The 22,498-nt window shown below is 52.6% G+C and overlaps 1 protein-coding gene across 4 annotated transcripts; it reads left to right on the top strand.

The window, feature by feature from the left end:
- The first annotated feature begins 3 nt into the window (after window positions 1-3).
- On the top strand, window positions 4-19,096 carry PDCD6 (programmed cell death 6). 4 transcript variants are annotated; one of them, XM_002723193.5, is made up of 6 exons: window positions 4-211; window positions 734-795; window positions 11,405-11,449; window positions 13,541-13,699; window positions 16,103-16,212; window positions 18,519-19,096. In XM_002723193.5, the coding sequence occupies exons 1-6, from the start codon at window positions 111-113 to the stop codon at window positions 18,615-18,617; spliced, it is 576 nt and encodes a 191-aa protein (XP_002723239.1). In that variant the 5' UTR covers window positions 4-110; the 3' UTR covers window positions 18,618-19,096. The 4 variants fall into 4 exon arrangements, with proteins under 4 accessions (XP_002723239.1, XP_008249617.1, XP_069913068.1 ...); XM_008251395.4 differs by having other exon boundaries at window positions 21-211; window positions 13,541-13,693; XM_051829796.2 differs by lacking the exon at window positions 4-211 and adding an exon at window positions 534-614.
- The last annotated feature ends 3,402 nt before the right edge of the window (window positions 19,097-22,498 follow it).

The raw sequence follows: 22,498 nt of genomic DNA, 5'->3' as shown, positions 1-22,498 counted from the left end.
ACTTCCTGTGTCCCCGGAAGTGACGCGTTCAAGCAACGCCCAGCGGAAGCGGAGCCGCCCCGAGTCGTTCGCGTCGCCGCCGGCGCCTCAGCCCAGAGTCTTCTCGGCCGATGGCCGCCTACTCCTACCGCCCCGGCCCCGGGGCCGGCCCCGGCCCTGCTGCGGGCGCGGCGCTGCCGGACCAGAGCTTCCTATGGAACGTCTTCCAGAGGTGAGGCCTCCCGAAGGGCAGCGTCCACCGCCGAAGCCTCAGGGCGCCCCCTCCGAGTCCTGGTCGGCCTCGCCCCCTCCCCGGGCCGCCGCGAAGCCGGTGCTGCGAGCGGGTTCCTGCCCTCCCGAGGGTCTCCCGGGGAGGGTCACCCAGGGACTGCTCCGGGGCTGCCAAGATGGCAGCGGCGCCGGCGCCCCTGTCCTGCCGTCCGCCGAGTGCCTCAGGGCCCGGGGCGACCTGACTGTCCGGGAGTGCTTTCCTGTTGGCTGGAGCTTCCGGGCGGGACGGAGGGAGCTGGAGGCGGGGACGGAGGGCCGATGATTCAGCCTCTCGGGCAAGTCCGGGCTCGGACCCGGGCTGTTTGCTTGTCTCCGGTGGAGGCGAGGAGCGCGGCGAGCCGAGGGTCAGCCTGGGACGTCGCGGACTCGCGTGGGCTGCGGGCAGACGCGGCGCTGGTGTTCGCCGTGTCCGGCTCTTCCTGCGCCTCCGTCGCCAGCTTTCCGGGTCTCTCTGTTCTTGCAGGGTCGATAAAGACAGGAGCGGGGTCATCTCGGACAACGAGCTGCAGCAGGCGCTGTCCAACGGTGAGTGGGGCCTGGGTCGGCGCTGCCCAAGCCTGCTGGGTCGCAGCGAAGGACGTCCTTTCAAGACCAACTTACTGTTGGTGTGCGTAGTGGGGGTGATTCTGGTTTGTGTTGTCGCATGACTTCCTGGTATAACCCAAGAAACCATAGGTAAGGTTACAATTACAGCCAAGGCAGTCTTAATCGGGTGCAGACTAGATATGCAAACCTGGGTTCACAGGTTCATCCTGCGTGGGAGGTGGACTGTGGCTTTTAGGAAGAGAGGGGAGCCCGCAGCTGAGGGCTCTGGGGACGTGGGCAGGGCCAGTGGTTGGAAAGGGTGGCAAGTCGATATCCAGGTCAGGAGGCAGATGGACCGCTCAGCAGTTCTCGCACCTTCGAAGTCAGTGTTAGATTCTGGAAAATGTTCCTGTCGTGGTGTCCCGGGGCAGCCTCTGAGATGCCGGCAAGTCTGAGGCTCAGGAAAAGGTTCTTGTCCTTTTTGACTGCCCTGCGGCCATTTTGAGTTGTGTTAGCGCTGGTTTTCACTGGCTGTCGCTCCAGGAGCCCTGCTGAGGCAGCAGGACAGCTGTGTGTGGAGATGGAAGTGGAAGCTAGGGTTCAGAGAGGCACAGTAGCGCTGCACAGCAGGAGTCCTTCAGGTGTGTTGAAAGTCTTGCGTTTCTTAGGTAACTGAATCTTAGTGATTCCTGGAAGGGTTGTCAGGCAGCACTGGCAGGTAGTTGAAGGGTTAGGGCAGGTCTGCAGCACTCTGGTGGGAGTGTGGCCACTACAGGAACTGCTGCAGCTCCAGGGCTGAATTCTGGGGAAGTAGCTGGGAATGTTGGGCACAGGCAGTGGGGCTGTGGAGATGGCACGGACAGTGGCGGCCGTGATGCGTTGGGGCTCTCCACAGACTTACCACATGGTTAACCCTCAGTAGTGCTGCTGGAGACGCTGTACTTGGTGAGGTGCCTGCCTGTGTCGCCGTGCCGGGTACAGTGGCGTTTTCTGAAAGCTGCATTAGCTTGTCTTTCCAGAGTTGCCACTGAAGCTAGGAAAAGAGTCGCTTTGAAGATGTGATAAAAGTATTGAAAGGTTCGCGCTTATTAGTGGAAAGCAGTGTGATATTGGAGGACACTGGACGAGTGAGTGGGTAACACTGACTGCTGGACACGGGCTCACGGTGTTGGGGCCAGAGTCAGAGGAGAACCGTGTACCGTGGCACATACTAGGCACTGGGTGTTGATTTCTGACGACTTGCATTTCAGAGTAGCACGTGTACCTGTGGATCCAGCATTCTGTCTCAGGATCGATGGGCCCAGGGAGCTGGTGTGTTTCTCCTGCATTTATGTGGATTGTTTCCAGGAAACTAGGAAATACCCTAACCCCTGCCCTGACTGTTGTGTGGTTCATCTTTTTTGTTCTTGTTTTAAGATTTATTTATTTGAAAGGTAAAGTGACCGAGAGGGAGAGACACAGAGAAGAGAGATCTTGCATCCACTGGTTCAGTCCCCAGATGGCTGCAACAGCCAAGGCTGGGCCCTGCCTAAGCCAGGAGCTGGGAGCTCCACCCAAGTCTCCCACGTGGGTGGCAGGGGCTCAAGCACTTGGGCATCCTCTGCCTTCCCAGGCACATTGGCAGGAAGCCGTATTAGAAGGGGAGCATCTGGGACTCGAAAAAGTGCTCCGGTGGGAGACACTGGCAAAGCAAGCAGTGGCTTAACTCCCTGTGCCGCAGTGCTGGTCCCTGTTGTGTCTTCTTGACTTCTCTTGTCTGGCAATTATTAGACTCTGCTTGTCTTTGGTTTGCATGTCCAGTGCTTGATTTACCCTCAGAGGAGGTAAAGGACAGGCTCACAGAGAGCTGTTGGGAGAACAGGACTCCAACAGGCTACAGTTTGCCAAATCCTGGCTTAAAGCTTTATCGGTATTGTTCAAAATGGTTGATATTGTCAATCCTACCATAACTGGTCGGATGACCACGGGGTTACAGTAGTCGCCACAGTGGTAAGGGCCACACATAGTGCCTACTTCAGAGACACCCTTGTCAGTGGTTTCCAGTGAGTCAGAATAGGCTTGTGATCCATTTAAATAGTTTCCTTTGTTGATCAGTTGCTTGAATATTTGAGAATATTGAGCAGGTTCAGGTTTTTTTAAGATTTATTTTATTTATTTGAAAGGCAGAGTTACAGAGAGGTAGAGCCAGAGAGAGAAGTCCTCCATTCCGCTGGTTCACTCCCCAAATAACCCCAGTAGCCAGAGCCAAGCTGATCCGAAGCCAGGAGCCAGGAGCTTCTTCCCTGTCTCCCACACAGGTGCAGGGGCCCAAGGATTTAGGCCATCTTCCACTGCTTTCCCAGGCTATAATGGAGAGCTGGATGGGAAGTGGAGCAGCCAGAACTCAAACCAGTGCTCACATGGGATGTCGGCATTGCAGGCTGGGACTTTAACCCACTGCTCTGCAGCGCCAGCCCCAAGGTTCAGGTTTTTTGTGAAGCTTTCTTTACTGGGGGTGGTGGTCAGACACTTGCCTTGATGAGCATGACAGCTTGTTTTGCCCTGAGGACAGCAGTCTGCCTGGGTTCAAGTCCTCCTCCACCAGTTGGGATAACTTGGCTTCTGGCAAACACTTGAACCTCGGTCTCAGTGTGCTCACAGTTACCAGGAGGGTAAAGCCAGGGAATGCAAGCTCGTGTGCTTCTTAGATGCCGGCACACAGCACACACTCAGCAGCTGTTAGCTGTGTCTGCCCGTGGCTAGGATCCCAGCCCAGGCCTTTGGTGGTTTCTGCTTCCCAAACACTGACACGTGGGCACGGAGCCGGGTACTTTACAGCCCTAGCCTGTGGTCAGCGTTGCTGTTGGAGCCCTGGGCTGAGCCCCTTCTGTCCTGACCTGTCTTCAGGTTGTGCTGTTCTCACCAGGCACCCCAGTGCTGCTCCTCCTTTGTGGTGGAATGAGAAGGCCATGCCAAGATGGCCGCTGGCAACGGCGCCTGCCTGGCAACAGGGTGTGATTGGATGGCTTTGGAAACCACCTGGCAACAGAGCCTGCCTGGCAATAGGCTGTGATTGGTTAGGGCATAAACCACCCTTGACCGGATTGGCTGCCTCGGCTATATAAGCTGCTGCACCAACTGAAATAAATGAGTCTGCGGGCTGCTCTCCTCTGGCCTGCTTTCACCCAACTCCTGGGGTCTGTGTGGTGACTCTGTGCCTCTTGGCACCACTGCACTCCTCCTCTCAGAATGAATCCACAGCAACACTCGTTAAGCTGGTTGCTGACGCAAATGGCAGCTGGACGATCTTTCAGCTGCTCCTCAGTCTCTGCCAGGAGCCTGTGTGGGGTGGATTTTAACAGAATTTCCTCAAGGGTTCTGAGTTCAGCATTCCCGAGAAACTTTGAAACCAATACTTGGCTTAACCCAAAGTCGTGAGTGTATCGGAATCATCTTATGGTGGACCCAAAGAGTGACTTCTCTGAACTTGCCCTGTGGGATTCCCTCAGCTGTTGCTGAGTGTGAGAAGGCGTGGTGAGTCCTGAGGGAGACCGTCCCCTGGAGCAGCCCTCAGAAAAGGCACCTCCCACTGCTCCCTGGAGGTGGGGCCGCCTGTACCCAAGGAGCTGGGAGCTGGTTCTGTCTGCTTGTGTCTGCAGCCTCCTAACCGACTACTACTCCTTCAAATCAGCTGCTAAAATTTAGTTAATATGTGGCTCATTGGTAAAAGGAATTGTCTTGAGAGGTAATCTTCTGACCTAGCCTGAAACTCATACTTTGTTTCCTTCTTCCATCTTGTTCTTTTCTTCCAGCCTCCATGATTTAAATTTGCCTTATTTTGCTAAGCTGTGAATCTCTGTTTCTGGAAGGAGGCCGTGCACGTGTCTAACCATCTCCTCAGCCTCACAGGGCAGCAGGTGATGGATTGCTGATGTTCTGTTGAGTTACTTGTGGTGCCATCACATTGCAGAACTGGGATTTGAATCCAGGTGTCTGGTTCACCACGAATTCTCCCAGGCTCTTCTGTAGCTGTTTTCCTCGCATTTGGGTGTTCACTCTGAGGCCCTGGTATTTTCCCTCCTTTCTGCCTGTTGGGATCACCCAAAGGCTTCAGTTAAACCATTCTTGCCTGCAAGGTGCCCGGGCCCCCTCCCCACTCACTTGGTTGGGTTCTGCCCCTCCTGCCGTTACCCTGCAAGCTGAAGCCCCCTCCTCAAGGTGGAGCGCTGTTCTTGCCTCGGACAGTTGCAGCCCTCCTCTGGTGCTCACTGTCTAAAATTTCCAATTCTAGTTGTTCTCCTAGGACTGGGCTTCTGTTTGGATGGAATTCGATCGTTAGGCTGCATCAGGACATTTAATGAATGAACTCAGGGAAGGACAGGGTTTCTCACTTGAGTCGGGCTGTGCTTCTGTGGGCACTGTGTAGTCTGCCTGAAGCTGTGCTGGAGAGTGTGCACTGGGCCCCCGGCAGGGCTGTGTGCAGCTGAGGCTCTGGGACTGGCTGCCATGAGTGTGAGGGAGACAGACGCGGGCTCTTCTCTTGCCTCTTTGAAATAACATGTCACAAACTGTGTTGAACTTGGTAGTCTTTTTTTAATCACTTTAGCATTATTTCTCAAAATTGTGAGAAATTAATTTTTCTTAAGCCTCTGTGCTTCTGTAGTTTTTTTGTTTTTTTTTTGTTTGTTTGTTTGTTTGTTTTTTAAGATTTATTTATTTGAAAGGCAAAGTTACAGAGAGGCAGAGAGAGAGAGAGAAGTCTTCCATCTGCTGGTTCACTCCCCAGATGGGCCGCAATGGCTGGAGCTGTGCTGATCTGAAGCCAGGAGCTTCTTCCAGGTCTCCCACATGGATGCAGGGGCCCAAGGACTTGGGCCATCTTCCACTGCTTTCCCAGGCCACAGCAGAGAGCTGGATTGGAAGAGGAACAGCCGGAACTAGAACTGACGCCCATATGGGATGCCAGCACTGCACCAAGGCGCTGGTCCCGGGAGACTTTTTTTTTAACAGTACCTAAAAAAAAATCAGTATTGACAGTCATTCGAAGTCCCAGCTTCTGGGGACCTTCTATTAAAAAGAACTAGAATATTGCTCTGCGTTTCCCTGCTTCCCTGCAGGCTTGTCCCCTTGTATGGGGAGGGTGTGTGGGACCACGACCTTGCTGGCTCCTGGGTTGGGAGCGTGGGATGCTCTGCCTCGTGCTGCTTTGCTGTGGTGATGTGAGTTCGATCGGATGCCTGCTTTTCCTCTGGTGGCTGACCTCCGGGAAAAGCCCAGGACCCCAGGCTCAAGAGAGCTTGGTGGGAGCACTGGTGCCGCAGCCCCTGGTGGAGGAGTCCTTTGCTGGGAGAGGACCAAGGACACGCATACCTGGCGGCCCACTACTTCCGTGACCAGTGGTGGCCGTGGTGCTCCCCTCACTGAGCCTGAGGGTGACCTTGGGGACCTCAGTACAGCCTGTTAGCACCTGCTCTTCCCAGAAACTTACCTGGCCAGAATACCAAAGAGAAATAACAAGGGTCAGGATTTGTGGACATGCTTTGCTCACAAGTTGCTCTACGACCTTGGGCAGGTCGCAGCCATCTACCTCAGTTTCTCTGGATGTAAAAGGAGGATGAGTGGAAGTTTCTGCCCTCACCAACTTTGGGCACCAGATTCTGCTGCTCCTTCTTGGGACCCAGACTCGGGCCCTCTGCAGGCTGGGAAATAGTTTCACTGTTGTGCTCTTCATGAACAGAAATGCTGCAGTGACTTGATGAAAGCTTGGTGAAGTTTCTACAGTGGATTTACCAGCTCGGGGGGCTAAGCCTTGTCAGTGCCGTTGATCAGCACGTCCGTTGCTTTCAGGAAGTCTCTATTTCCAGTCATGGCCACCTGGAGCTGTGATACAAGTTGCCTGTAAAATATGGGCTTTTGTTGAATGTGAAGAGGTCTAGGGGCCGGTGCTGTGGCTTAGTGGGTTCTAGCCCCAGCCTGTAGTGCCGGCATCCCATATGGGCGCCGGTTCAAGTACCACCTGCTCCACTTCCCATGCAGCTCTCTGCTATGGCCTGGGAAAGCAGTAGAAGATGGCCCAAGTCCTTGGGGCTCTGCATCCGTGTGGGAGACCCGGAAGAAGCTCCTGGCTTTGGATTGGCACAGCTCCAGCCAATGAGGCCAACTGGGGAGTGAACCAGTGGATGGAAAACCTCTCTCTGTGTGTGTAACCCTGCCTTTCGAGTAAATAAATAATCTTTTTTTTTTTTTTTTTAAATCCACAGAGCTGGCATGCCCATGCGTTACGTACCAGGTCTGTGCCCTGAGCTCGCTGGACCCCCATACAGCTCTTCTCCCCTGCAGAAAGCCAGGAGTCCCAGAGGAAGAGATTGCAAATGTGGGGGGGGGGGTGCAGAGTTTTCCCTCACAAGACCCCACAATCCAGGGATTTCATCTGTGCAGTGCTGGTGACTTTACCACTCACCACAGCCTTCATTAACCAGAATGTCAGTTTCTGGTTAACCGGACATACTTTGAAGAAAGAACACAAAACAGTATATTATCCTGTAGCAGGAAATGAGATGGGTTATCTTAACCTTTCACAAAGGGGTAGATAGAAATTTCTAACCATTTGTGTGCTTGAGGTTTAAGTGTCAAAAACACCAAAATAGTGCAGAGATGCAGGCCAGTCCTTACAGTGTGCTTCTGATGCCTTTAGCGCTGTCCCCAAATTGTGGGTGGAAAAGTTATGTCTGCCCAATGTTTGTGTATACCTGTTTCCTTTAGTTCCTTGAGATGCAATGGAGGCAGTAGGGGAATAGGGGCAGTGAGCATTTCTTTCTCTTTTTTTTTTTTTTTTTTTTTTTTTGACAGGCAGAGTTAGTGAGAGAGAGAAAGGTCTTCCTTCCGTTGGTTCACCCCCCAAATGGCCGCTACGGCCGGCGCACTGCGCTGATCCGAAGCCAGGAGCCAGGTGCTTCTCCTGGTCTCCCATGCGGGTGCAGGGCCCAAGGACTTGGGCCATCCTCCACTGCCTTCCCGGGCCACAGCAGAGAGCTGGACTGGAAGATGAGCAGCCAGGACAGAATCCGGCGCCCCAACCGGGACTAGAACCCGGTGTGCCGGCGCTGTAGGTGGAGAATTAGCCTAGTGAGCCGTGGTGCCAGCCAACCATTTATTTCTAAGTAAAGGGCTGACAGGAAGCCTAGATGATTGGTTATTGGGGAAAGCAGGTTGGGCTGTTGGAATCTGGGACTGGCCCAGAAATTCTGAGACGGGAAGCCCAGGAAGGGCATGGAAAGCCCTGTCTGTGTTCTTGTGTACTTTGGGTGAGCTCTGTGATGCGTGGCTTGTCTGTGTCACAGGGTGCTGTCTTGCAGAGAGCATTTTATGCACTGCTTAGGGTCTAATGTAACCAAAAATTAGGTGTCTACACGTGGTGGTGGTGCAGCTCGTGTGGGTCACTGGGCTTTGGGGTTCATCTGGGAACAGCCTGAGGACTGGCACCTCTGCCTCCTTTCCCTCTTGAGCCTCAGATGCTCCCATCATCCCCAGAGTACTCGAGAGAACTGTAGGCCGCTGTCTTGGTCCCCCTCCCCTGAGCCACAGCCCTCAGGGACAAGCCATCTCTGCACACACCTGTACCTGTGTGCCAACATTCCTTCAACATTGTGGACCTGAATGCTTGCAGGGAGCCCAGCCTCTCAGGGACCCTCTGCTTGGCTTGGGTAGGACACATCTGTGCTTTAAGGACCTCTCCCTACTGAGTGTGGGAACACAGTGCACCTCCTGATCAGTCATCAAGGCTGTTAGCTGCTGTTACTGGGTGTTCTTTCTTTGTCACTGTGACTAGCAGCCACGCTTTAAGAAAAGCTCAAAGCCTGTAACCAAACTCAGGAACTCACTGGTGGTTTGAACCACTGAATAAGCTTCAGGTTTTTGTTGTTTAGAGGCAGAGTTACAGACAGTGAGAGCGGGAGACAGAGAGAGGTCTTCCATCTGCTGGTTCATGCCCCAAAATGGCCGCAACGGCCATTGATCTTAAGCCAGGAGTCAGGTGTTTCTTCTGGGTCTCCTGCATGGGTGTAGGGGCCCAAGGACTTGGGCCATCTTCTGCTGCTTTCCTAGGCCATAGCAGAGAGCTGGATTGGAAGTGGAGCAGCCAAGACTAGAACTGGCGCTCATATGGGATGCTGGTGTCACAAGTGGAGGATTAACCTACTGCTACACAGTGCCAGCCCCGGGCTTGAGCTTTGATTTTTTGTCCAGGCTGTCTTTTTTTTCAGCACACTGCTTGTGTCCTCCCTGTGTCACTGGGCTTAGAGCTCACCAGCCCTGTTACTTGATGAGAAGGCCCCACGAGGCTTCTGCCTTCAGCATTCAAGAGCATATCACAGGGCAGCTCCCCATGGAGAGGTTAGGCCAGCTGCCCCTGCTCCGTAAACACACTCCAACTCCTCTCTGGGGGAGAGCAGGAAAGGAGGCCGTGTCTCCACAACCAGAGGACGGAGTGTTGGAGGAGATGGGTGGAGTAGGTTCTGGTCTCTGAGCAAGAAAGCATTCAGATGTGAGCCAGAGAGCAGTGGTAAGCAAGGTAGCAAGATTTATTGGGAGGTAAGGCATCCACCAGAACGGATGGGACAGAATCCGAGAGAGAGAGTGCCCACTCAGACTGGGGAGAGCAAGGTCACATGGTTAAATGGTGAGAATACACCTGGCAGGCCTGGCGGGCAGCTCAGCAGAGTGAGCGCTGAGCATGCAGTCTGTGTTCAGACTGGGCTTGTAAGGGCAAGGGTCCAGTTCTTCCTGCTGTTTCTCCTACCCTTCTCCTCCTCCTCCAGGACGAAGGGTTTGCTGAGTGTGAATTAGGAAAAATTCCTCCCAGGGATTCACTGCTCAGTGCTATCAGACTGGGGAGCTCACCTGGCCCCTGGGCAGAGGAGCTTCCGCTAGGGCCCTGCCTTGGAGGAAGGCCGTGGAGGTTTTATTGCTGCATGTCCTCAAGCCAGGGAACCCATGTGGTACTGAGGAGAGAGGATTCTCCTGGGAACTTCCCTTGGGGGAAGGGCTGGGACCGCCTGGAAAGCAGCTGGGGTCTGGGCAGGACTTGGAGGTGTAAAATCCTGGGCTGCTTCCGGGGTAAGCTCCTGCACACACCTTGTTTTCCTCAAGCCCCTCTCACACACACATAGGCTAATTTCCAACTTCCTGCCTGACAGGAGCACTTGCTGTGGTGGTTGGCTGCTGGAGCTGGGCTCTGAGGGGTTAGATGGGGTTCTCTTCAGGTGTGAACACTGCTGGGCAGCACACAGAGGAAGAAGCGGGAAGGGAAGCCCACGTAGAACTGGGTGAGGAAGTGCTGCTGCTGTGCCTAGACCAGCTTTCTGTAATGCTGATGTTTTCTTTCTTTCTTTTTCTTTTTTTCTTCCCTCCATTGGTTCACCCCCCAAATGGCCGCTACAGCTGGTGCATTGCACCGATCTGAACCAGGAGCCAGGTGCCTCCTCCTGGTCTCCCATGCGGGCACAGTGCCCAAGCACTTGGGCCATCCTCCACTGCCTTCCTGGGCCATAGCAGAGAGCTGGACTGGAAAAGGAGCAACTGGGACAGAATCCGGCGCCCCAACTGGGACTAGAACCCAGAGTGCTGGCACCGCAGGTAGAGGATTAGACTAGTGAGCCGTGGCGCCAGCCAGTGTTGATGTTTTCCAACACTTTTCTGTACACACTGCTGCCCAGTCTTCCCCTAAACATCTATGAAGCCTGCACAAGATATTCCTGTAGACTGAAGGTCTGTGCAGTTTAACAGATGCTTGTCCGGGTCTGATGTGCAGTGGACAGAGACAGGTGCCCTGGCTTCTGTGGGGTAGTGCACGCTCACTGAGTCCCTACATCTGGCCATGGCCTCCCAAGAGGAACGTAGGAGGCACTTGAGCAGAGCAGTTGAACTTAACTTTTGGGCAGGGGCTCCAGGGCCCTAGGGAAAGCTTCCTGAAGAAAGTGCAAGTAGGGTGGGGTGCAGGCTGTGTTTTTTGAGGAGACACAGCTCAGGTTGAGGAAGAGCCAAGCTGAGCCGCCATGGTACTTGGTAGTAGGAGTTGTGTGAGCCCAGTGGGCTGTGGAGGCAAAGGGATTCTGCCTGCTGACCAGGGACCAGAGCGTGCCTGTGACTGCCTTGCTTCAGTGTAAGTGGGCTGGGCAGAGCCACTCCCTGCCCCTCCACTCAAAACCACAAGTCTTAGCTTTCCAGCGCACGTGCAAACCAGTGAAAGAACAAAGTGCTTTGAATCTTGGGCATGAGGATGAGCGAGTGTAGCGTCACCATGCACACAGCTCTCAGGGCTGTACCCTGGGAGTCGTGGCGACTCCCGTGCTGCAGGCCATGGTGATTAGGGTGAAACCAGGTGCCGCCTTCTCAACTTACCTGGTAGCTGCGTGCCTGGAAAGTTCAGTGTGTGAAGGTAATACAAAACCATTTTTTGTTATGTCTTAAACAAAGGTGAACTTCTGGCCTGAGATAATTACAGTTTTGAATATCTGGCAGAACACCTGACCCCAGAGTGCTTATGGGCCCTCCCTGTGGCCATGGCAACCAAAACAGCTCCCAGGGGTCCCTATGAAATGATTGAATTCCTGTTGTTTGCTGTCTGTTTCAGGCACATGGACTCCATTTAACCCCGTGACTGTCAGGTCGATCATATGTGAGTATCTGTGGCCTGGGCTGCTTTGCCTGCAGTGGCCTGGCTGTGGCTTGCGCATGGCTTCATGGCTCCTCCTGCAGTGCCAGTGAGCCAGGCATTGAACCTTTGCTTTCTCCCTCCCAGCTCTGCCCCTCTCGTGTGTGTGTGTGTGTGCACGCGTGCGCTTTCGTGTGCTTTTTATTTCCAATGTACTGCCTAACCCATCCTTTCCGTTTCTAATTCTAACGGTTGTATATGTATGATAGTTCTAAATTACTATTTGCTTATTCTCAAGTCTTTCTTGTGTGTGTGTGTGTGGTTTCTTACCACTTGTTCATTTCATAGTCTTTTAGATTTCAAATAAGTTTTTTAATTGAATAATATTCTGTGTATGTGTGTGAGAGAGAAAGTACATCAAAAAATTTAGAAGTGGAATTAAAAGAGAGAGTACAGAGCTTCTTTGGAATCCATGCATAGTTTTCTCCTAAGGTACGTTTCCGTGAACTTTTGGGAAGACCCCTTGCACGGTATTCGTTTCGTGTAGTGTTTCTGATCCCTGAATGAAGTCCTGGGGAGGGGGCTCCACATGTCGTCGTTACTGTTGCTGCAGAATTTAAGTTCTTTATGGTGGGTGTTTTCCTTGATATTTTCTTAATTTTTGTTTTTCTTCGCCAGCCCTTCTGGAGATGTACTCCTTACACATTCCCTTGTTACTGTGTCTTGGGCTCATCCTGTCACTTCCATGTCCCTTGTTTCCCAGAGGGGCTGCTCTTGCTTCACCCCTGTCCTCCTGCACATTTTTAGCCTCAGGAGGACCCCCTTACTCTCTGGTGAGCTCAGCAGTGCGGCAGAGCCCGAGTGCCTGGCCACTTCACACCTGTCGCAGTAATTTACAGTGCGTGGTGGCAGAGGCTTGGCCGTCAGTGCTGGAACAGGTGCTGACAGGTGCAGATGCCCAGGTGGCTGTGTGTGGGCGAGTGATGCTGGCTGCCTCCCAGCACACTGCACACCTGGTGCCCTCTCTGCACAGTCCTTGTCTTGACGGGTGACATGGGAGGCAGCCTGTGACGGCTGGAGGAGAGGCCAGTGCTGTGTCCCACACGAGCTTTCGTTATGTGATGTGTCAGTGGACAGTAGTTCACTGACCCCGCCGAGAGCACCGTGTTACAGTCCTGTGTTTTACTGCTTGTGAAGAGACCAGTTGCCTGCCATCTTCTTTGTAGGAACAGTTGAAGCTAAGTTGTTAATTTTTTTTTTAAGATTTATTTTATTTATTTGAAAGGCAAAGTTACAGAGCGAGAGAGAGAGAGATCTTCCATCTGCTGCTTCACTCCCCAAGTGGCCACAACTGTCAGAGCTGGGCCAGGCTGAAGCCAGGAGCCAGGAGCTTCATCCCTGTCTCTCATGTGGGTGCAGGGGCCCAAGCACTCGGGCCATCTTCCACTGCTTTCCCAGGCCATTAGCAGGGAGCTGGTAGGGAAGTGGAGCAGCTGGGACTCAAACCAGTGCCCATATGGGATGCCAATGCCAGCCCCTCAAACTGAGTTTTACATATTTTACAATCACATGCAAATGTAAAGTTTTTTTATATTTGGACTTGGAATTAGACTGATTTTCTTTTAAATGAAAACCAAGTCTTATTTAACCTAAAGCCTAGTGAGACAGTAGCCGAGGGTCTGTCTTTCTGAGTGAAGTGGGCTTCCACTGAAGTGGGGTCCTGTGAGCCTCCACCAGGGATGTGGATGCCCTGGAGAGGCGGGAGCAGGTCTGGCACAGGGTCAGGAGAGTCAGGTCAAGCCATCGGACCGCTCTGCCCCTGGTTTCCTGTCTAAAGCAGAACACACTTCAGTGGAAACCGTTGCTTTCATTTTGAGTCTGTCGGAGTGTTCTGCTGGCGTTTTGCTTCACGCTGCAGTGTGCGTTCTAACAGTGGGTGATGGGACCGTTCAGACGTTTGTGAACCAGCACTAGCGATTAGCAGGCTGGCTCTGTGCTGGCTTCCTAAAGGACCAGGGTCCCCTGGAAGCTTGGGGTGGGCTTCTGGGGTTGGATCTCTGGCTGTGAAACTTGGGCAGTCAGCCTGATGTGCACTGCTGGTGTCTTCTGTCTTAGCCATGTTTGACCGAGAGAACAAGGCAGGCGTGAACTTCAGTGAGTTCACAGGCGTGTGGAAGTACATCACCGACTGGCAGAACGTGTTCCGCACCTACGACAGGGACAACTCGGGCATGATCGACAAGAACGAGCTCAAGCAGGCACTCTCAGGTTTTGGTAATTCACTTGTCTGTCGTGTAGCTTGTTTCTTTTTGGAACCCACAGCCGTTGAAGGTTCTTCTTTACTTTGTTCAAATGACTGATTTTTTTAACCCAGTCTGTGTAAAATTTCTTTTCTTTTCTTTTTTTTTTTTTTTTTTTTTTTGTGCAGGTTCATATTTTGGTATATTTATATCCTGAAGGCTTACATTTTGACGTGGAGATTTTGTGCAGTTTTTTCATCCAGAATGAGATAAGCGCTATGCAGATTGTCTGTCTTTTGTGAATTGGAGTGATTTCACGCACAAAACTGAGAATGTGGCTTTTGAAATGATTTAAGGTGGTGTGGGGTACCTTATACTTCACGTCACATCAAAATGCAAGGAGGAGACACTGCAGTCACCCACAGACACGGTTGTGCGAGTCAGCAGGTTTCTCCGTCCGTCCAGCCATGGGCCTTGGATGGGGTACTGGAGAAAGAGTGTACCCATTCTCATCTGCCTTCAGCACGTGTGTGCTGGATGAGCGTGTGTGTGCACGTGAACACACACGAGCCTGGGCCTGTAGCCGTGTGCCGTGCTTCCTGGGAGTGTTCATGGCACCTGTCCAGAGTGCATCGAGGGCCTGTCAGGGTAAGTCAGGTCTGACAGGAAGCTGGGATTTTTATTTACGAAGGAAAAACTGACCAAAGCTGAAGCTACACCAAGATTCCAGTTTGGGGTTAACCTAGCGCTGTTTCATCTGGCCATGAAACAAAACCTGTGTTTTACTCAAGAGACTGCTGCTAGTAAGTGCCTTCTACAAAACAAGGGAAAGTTAGATCATGATCCAGTGTAGTTGTTCTGAGTCTGAGTGTTCATGTGGCCTCTGCCCTCTCCCCGGCCCCTCCCAGTGCACACTCTTCACTCCTCCTCTCCTTTTGCTTTCCTGTGAGCTGTCCATAGGGTGAGTCAGGGCCCCTTCTAGAGCTCCCCAACTGTGGGCCAGGATTCAGGGTGGGGTGGGGTCGGAGGGATAGATCCCAATTAGAACTTGGGATACATCTGACCTTGCTGGCCTTAGCTGGGGACACTGGACAGAGTCTGGGCAGACTTCTGTCCCCTGGGACAGGAACTTCCATGGAGAGTCACCCTGGGGCTGTGTCAGGTGAACTGGGCCTGTCACCTGGAGCACTGAGGACCGTTGGGTCCTTGGAGTGCATGATCTAAACACTAACATAGAGAATGCCCATCGGGCCCTGTGTCCTCATCAGACTGAGGACATTCTAGAAATCTCCACGCAGTGGCAGAATCCCTCAGGAGTCCAAAGCAGCTCTTTGTTGTCCTGGCCATCACCCCTTTCACCAAAAGGAATGTTGCCATGCTTTTTGCGTATTGTTTTGGAAAGTTTTAACTGTTAGGAAGTCAACCTCAGAAGCAAAAATTGCACTCCCTACTGTGCTGTCTTTCTGACATTTTGGGGTCCTGTCTTCTACTCAGCTTGCCGGGAAGGGGGTGAGGCAGCCATCACTCATTGGAGGCCCCCAAGCTTAGGCCACAGCATGCCTTGAGCACTCTGGAAGGTGTTATGTACCTGTGGGTGTGTTTGAGTCTTTATCAGTAAAATGATTAAGTCCTCCTACAGGTAATTAACTGTGAAATTCACTCAGACGATAGGTGTACTTGTCCTTGCAAGATTCCTCCAAGACTGAAAGCCAGTAACCATATTCTGGCACCTGCGTCTTGTCTCCTGAGCCAGTGAGGACAAGTCGGTCCCACAGGGGAGGTGACGGGAAGGCCGTAGGACAAGCGTGAGCGCGTTTGGGGCGGCCCGAGAGTCCTGCAAGTGTGGTGCTGCAGAGCTGTCTCCCTGCTGGAGACCTTCTCAGTAAATCTGAAATAACTGAAGCGTTCTGGGAGCTCTCAGAGGTTTTGGACTTTGTGAGGGCCAGCCGACTCTGGTGTCAGATGCACTCCCTGCCTTCAGTGGGGGAGACTCCTCCGTCTTCCCTTCTGTGATGTAATGCGTGACCTAGCGCACTTTTCACATCCAAAACCCAGGAGAAAAAGAGTGTCAAAGATAACTACCGGGTGCCAGAAGCCGGGTCTGGCTCTGCCGTGGGTGCTTTCCCTGGGCACAGCCCTGAATGGCCGTGGTTAATTAAGATACGTGGCCTTTGCTTTCATCACAGCATGGCTCACGTCACACCTCCTCCCTTGCAGAGAGGTGGATGGTGTTGATCTTTGAGTGGGGTTACCTTCCCAGTCTGGAGGTGCACACAGATTGCAGAATGACTTGTTTAGGTTTCAGAGGGAGTCGAATGAATTTGCAGTTTTATCCCCACCTGGCTCTATGTTGTGGAATTCCTGAGGCTTGGAGTCTTGGGTGGGAGAGCCGTCTACCTGTCCTGGTCTGCTCCTAACTCTGATTTTCCTCTTTAAGGCTACCGGCTCTCTGACCAGTTCCATGACATCCTCATTCGAAAGTTTGACCGACAAGGACGGGGGCAGATCGCGTTTGACGACTTCATCCAGGGCTGCATCGTCCTGCAGGTGAACAGGAAGCCATGTGGGCACTGGAAGGAGGGGACTGTCAGAGGGGTGCACCTGACCCTCAGTGCAAGGAACTGAGTTAGGCATGTGTAGAGTTGGTGTTTGGAGCTCATATAGGTCTCACCTTTGGAGAAGTAACTGATTCTGTTAATAGATGTCTAGACAACGTTGTTTCTCTCCCTTGGAAATGCAGAGCAGTCCATTCAGAAGAGACTCCACTACTCCATCTCGGAGTCACACACATACACTGTGGTATTCTGTATTTTTACAAAAAGCTTCCAGTCTGAGAACATGGACAAAGAATCACTGTGTTCTGGCCTCTGGAGCCCCCCATCACTCACTGATGGTCAGTGAGGAAACCGAGGCAGAGAGCTTGAGGGGCTGCCTAGGGATGCTTAAGACAGAGCAGGACCAATGGAACTCACCCAGCTCTTCCTTTTGCAGCCCTTGCTGGTGTTCAGAGATCAGGGTCCATGGTTCAAGCTTTGGGAATGCTGCATGTTGATAAACCTTGTGTATCTTTCAAAATGTTGCAGTAACAGCATCCAGCAAAAACGGCAGCAGAGACGTCAGTGTGGCCCCACCTGTGGTTCTGAAGCAGCTCCCATGTGTGGGAGCACACGTGTTTCCATGAGCTTCCTGCCCTAGAAGTCAGCCCTCCTGGTGCAAATCCAAGTCCAGGCTGCGTCTTGCTGGCCTTGGAATCCATTCAGTGATGTGAACAGCATGAAGTGTTTAGGTGTAATTTGGAGTTTTAGAAAACATTCTCATATTTCCTTTCTGTTTAAAATGATAAACCAGTAAAAGCAGATCTTCTCTGATTTGGCCCGTGCAGCACTTCTGGGTTTCTCTACAGATGAGTTTGGATCCATCATCCATTCTTGAGTGATTGCTGGAGAACTGTCTGCTTCAAGCCCCTAGAGTAGGGACAGTCTTGGTGCATTCCTGCCTCTCTGGACTCCTGTGCCATTCTCTACTTTAGAATTCCGATGGACTGGGTCTGGATTACTGTAGTGCTGGGATTTTCATGGACATTAGCAGTTGGGGTACTGACACCTTCCAGGCCCCTGTCTTCTAGCCTTGTCAGGGAAAAAAAGGCTTTTAAACAACTGTTTGTTTTCATGTTATTTAAAAGGCAGAAAGCGAGATATCCATCTTCGTTCACTAGTTCACTCCCCAGATGCCCAAAACAGCCAGGCTAAAGCCAGGAGCCTGGAAGTCTGCCTGGTTCCTGGCTTCAGATCGGTGCAACTCCAGCTGTTGCGGCCAATTGGAGAGTGAACCAGTGGATGAAAGATCTCTCTCTCTCTCTCTCTCTGTCTCTGTCTCTCTGTCTCTCTGTCTCTGTCTCTCTGACTTTCAAATAAAAAATAATCTGGGGGCTGGCACTGTGCTATAGTGGGTAAAGCCACTGCCTGCCATGCCAGCATCCTGTATGGGCACCAGTTCAAGACTGGCTGCTCCACTTCCAATCCGGCTCTCTGCTGTGGCCTGGGTGAACAGTAGAAGACCCAAGTGCTTGGGTCCCTGCACCCGCCTGGGAGACCTAGAAGAAGCCCCTGACTCCTAGCTTCGGATTGGCCCAGCTCCAGCCATTGTAGCCATTTGGGAAGTGAACCAGTAGATGGAAGATCTCTCTCTGCCTCTGACTCTCTGTAACTCTGCCTTTCAAATAAATAAATAAATCTTAAAAAACCTGAAAACTGGCCGGCGCCACGACTCACTTTGCTAATCCTCCGCCTACGGCACCAGCATCCCGGATTCTAGTCCTGGTCAGGGCACTGGATTCTGTCCTGGTTGCTCCTCTTCCAGTCCAGCTCTCTGCTGTGGCCTGGGAAGGCAGTGGAGGATGGCCCAAGTGCTTGGGCCCTGCATCCGTATGGGAGACCAGAAGGAGGCACCTGGCTCCTGGCTTCAGATTGGCGCAGCGCACCACGCCGGCTGTAGCGGCCACTTTGGGGGTGAACCAATAGAAGGAAGACCTTTCTCTCTGTCTCTCTCTCTCTTTCACTAACTCTGCCTGTCAAAAAAAAAAAAAAAAAAAAAATAGAAGGGAGGGCCAGGCTCAGCCCATTCAGGAGACCAAGGCCTCACGGGGTCTGTAGCTGAGCTGGGCCGGCCCCACCTTTGGTGTCCAGGGTTGTTCCAATGTGTGGGGTATCAGGGATACCCGACCTGAGCCTGCCTGTGCTGGTCTCCATCACCAGATTCCCTGCAGGAGATGAGTTACCTGTTCCTCAGTGTGCCTGTTCCCTCTGTTTAGTCAGTACCACGTTCTGAATGCTGTTGCTTTTTGTTTTTCCCAGAGGTTGACGGATATATTCCGACGCTACGATACGGATCAGGATGGCTGGATTCAGGTGTCTTATGAACAGTACCTTTCCATGGTCTTCAGTATCGTATAACCATCAGCCTTTTGTGAAAAGCAGCGGGACTACAGAAGAAAGACTGAAAATGCCAAATCTCTTAACTTTAATGGAATGGAACACCGATGTTCTATTTTATTATAATTAATATTGGGGGACCTGGTTGTACATATGTGGATAGCTGATTCATGTTTTTGCAGTTTTAACAATACTGTAATGCAAACTGCAGCTGTAATAGTATCATTATGATGCAAACGTTGGGTTTCATGACAGTTTAATTGTGCCACAAGGTAAAAATGTAATAATGTATCAGGAATTCTGCTTGCAAAAAACGCATTATGTACTTTTCTAGATAGCTTCAGTTCTATAGTGAAAATGCTTTTATTAGCCAATAGGAACCGTAAAATAATTCAGAACTTGCACAGGCTTTTCATGTGCCTTACTTTTTAAAGAGGAGTTTGTTATTGTTATATTTGTTGGAATATGCAACATAAACAATAAAGTCAATGGTCCAGACATGGATGCCTTCAGCTGTTACTCGGAGATCCATGCCTGTGTCTCAGTCCTCCCAGGCCTGACCCTGACGTTCACCACCCACTTGGCCAGGACACCTCTGGATTGGTCTTCTGCGGCCCAGCGTGCTGCTTTCTGTTACAAGAGTGGGTTTAAATTCTGTTAAACTTCTCTGCCTGGATGAACAACTCCAGTGTCAACATCTGTTACGTGATTCAACCATGCTGTGCCTTGTCGTCTTAATTACAGTTTTTGTTTTGTTTATTTGTTTTGTTTTTGAGAGGCAGAGTAAAGATAATGAGGTGGGGAGCGGGGAGGGAGGTCTTCCATCCACTGATTGACTCCCCAATGGCCACAACGGCCAATCTGGAGCCAGGAGCTTCCTCCAGGTCTCCCATGTGGGTGCAGGGGCCCAAGCACTTGGGCTGTCTTCCATTGCTTTCCCAGGCCATTAACAGGGAGCTGAATCAGAAATGGAGCAGCCAGGAGGACACGAACCAACACCCATATGGGATGCCAGTGTTGCAGGCGGCAACTTAACTTGCTATGCCACAATGTTAGCCCTTTAGTTTTTTGTCTTTGTTGGTTTTTTTGGTTTGTTTTTGACTGGTAGAGTTACAGACAGAGGCAGAGACAGAGAGAAAGGTCTTCCATCCTCTGGTTCACTCCCCAAACGGCAGCAACGTCTAGAGCTGGGCCGATGTGAAGCCGGGAGCTTCCTCCAGGTCTCCCAAGCGGGTACAGGGACCCAAGGACTTGGGCCATCTTCTACTGCTTTCCCAGGCCACAGCAGAGAGCTGGATTGGAAGAGGAGCAGCCAGGACTCAAACCGGTGCCCATATGGGATGCCAGTGCCGCAGGCAGAAGATTAACTTCCTGCGCCACAGTGCTGGCCCCCTTAATTAATTTTTAAAGATAAAACTGGAACAGGAGGTTCAGGCAGCCTGGCAAGCTGTCCGCTCACAGCCAGTGCTGCCCTCCAATCTCTGCCACCCCTCACTTTACTGTCTGAAGTGAACCCAGGGTGGGTCCCATCTCACAGGAGTCCAGTCCCATGCTGGGGCTGAACCTGAACCCCTGCATCCCACGCTGTCCATGGGAGCGAGCTGGTCAGCTCAGCCACAGGTGCCTTGCTGCCTCCCTTCCGCCGCAGAGCCTGCCCCTCTGCGGGCTGCAGCTCTTACCTCCGCGTCCCTCCCCGTTCTCTGCCTTCTCCCTTGCAGGCTGGTTTTGTGGGTGCAGTATTTTCTCAGAAGATGCCTGCATGAATGCTGGTCCTCCTGACTGTGCACGTGCCTTTCTTAACGTTGCTGTCTGTGGGGAAACTTCTGGCCCGTTGCAGTTGCTACTGGGGTGAGGGCATTTGTGAGAGGATAGGGCACACCCCTGTTGCCTGATGCCTCTGAGAAATGAGTTTCCAGACTCGGGGGATGTGGGCCTGGGGCCTGACCAGTCTGTGCTGGCCCCCTTCCTGGGTGGCTGGCCCCACATGCCTTCATTGGGTGACATGGAGGGGGCTTTGCTGCTGCTCCTTGGTGTCTGCCATGCCGGTGACACCCCACCTGACAGGAGCCGGGAGCCCCTAACTCTGCCACCTGCTGTGGCCCTGTGAGTCTGTCCTGCAGGGCTCTCCTGAGGGCAGCCCCTCCCCTTTGAAGGGTGCTCCCCTGGTGCCTCTGATAAAGGAGTGGGTGGCGTATACAGACGTATGGTTTGATGTTAGCAATCAGAAACTGAGTGTCCCGGGCCAGCAGTGTGGCACAGTGGGTTAAAACTCCGGCCTGCAGTGCCAACATCCCATATGGGCACCAGTTCAAGTCCCAGCTGTTCCACTTTTTTTTTTTAATTGTTTATGCAGCATAAGCTCAATTTTTTTAAAGGATTTATTTATTTATTTATTTATTTATTTATTTATTTGAAAGAGAGGAGAGGCAGAGAAAGAGGTCTTCCATCCATTGGCTCGCTCCCAAGTTGGCCACAACAGCCGGAGCTGCACTGATGCAAATCCAGAAGCCAGGAGCTTCTGGGTCTCCCATGCAGGTGCAGGGGCCCAAGCACTTGGGCCATCTTCTACTGCTTTCCCAGGCCATAGCAGAGAGCTGGATCGGAAGTGGAGCAGCCGGACTCGAACCAGGACACATATGGGATGCTGGCACTGCAGGCAGCAGCTTTACCCGCTATGCCACAGCGCTGGCCCCCAGCTGTTCCACTTCTGATCCAGCTCTCTGCTAATGCATCTGGGAAAGCAGCAGAAGATGGCCCATGTGCTTGGACCCCTGCACCTATGTGGAGACCCAGAAGAACCTCCTGGCTCCTGGTTTCGGATCTGCACAGCTCCGGCCATTGCGGCCATTTGGGGAGTGAACCAGCAGATGAAAGGCCTCTCTCTGTGTCCACCTCTCTCTCTAACTCTGTCTTTCAAATAAATAAAATAAATCTTTAAAAAAAAATGGGGTGGGGCTGGCACCGTGGCACAGTAGGTTAATCCTCTTCCTGCAGCGCTGGCATCCCATATGGGCGCCGGTGCTAGTCCGGGCTGTTCCTCTTCCGATCCAGCTCTCTGCTATGGCCTGGGAAAGCAGTGGAGGATGGCCCAAGTCCTTGGGTTCCTGCACCCACATGGGAGACCTGGAGGAAGCTCCTGGCTCCTGGCTTCAGATTTGCGCAGCTCCAGTCACTGCGGCCATTTAGGGAATGAACCAACGGAAGGAAGACCCTTCTCTTTGTCTCTACCTCTCACTGTCTGTAACTCTACTTCTCAAGTAAATAAAATAAAGTTTTTAAAAAATGGGGTGTCTCTGGGCCCCCTGCTGGCCCAGGGTCCTTAGGGTCTGTTGGGCCCTGTGCTAGCTGGGGATGGACCTGAGGGCTGTGGATGCGTAATCTGGTTCTGTGATTGGAGGAGTCAGAAGGTCACTTCTCAGGGGGCTGTGGTGGCAGAATTGGGCCCCAGATGTCACCAGCCGGGGGCTCAGACTGACCTTAGGACCTCTGGGTATCCCCAGGCACTGCATCCCCATGATTCAGACCTGCCAGTCACCACTGAGGTCACCCCCAACGCCGGCCCACACACCAGGCTCCGTGATTTCCTCATCTCTCCCGGGCACCTGGACTGAGCATTTTCCAGCTACTGTTGTCCCGCTCCCCAGTCACTCACAAGCCATGTGCAGACCAGACCCCGCCAGCCGCCACTGCCCCTCCTGCCGCCCACAGGGCTGCCGTGTGGTTGGGAAGACGCCCCTCTCCCCTTCAGTCTCAGGTCTGCAGGACCTTGCTTGGGGTGAGGGCAGCTGGTGCGGCCGCTCAGCCCGTCCTGCCTTACGTCCATGCCTCACGCTGAGAGAGCAGGCTCCTTGTGCGAGATGGAGTCTCCAGATACCCACGGGCCTTCCCTGTCCACTTGTCAC

Source organism: Oryctolagus cuniculus, chromosome 14, assembly GCF_964237555.1.
Source record: "Oryctolagus cuniculus chromosome 14, mOryCun1.1, whole genome shotgun sequence".
Lineage (NCBI taxonomy): Eukaryota > Metazoa > Chordata > Mammalia > Lagomorpha > Leporidae > Oryctolagus > Oryctolagus cuniculus.
Note: the sequence above shows the minus strand (reverse complement) of the source record. Positions and strands in the feature narration are given on the sequence as shown.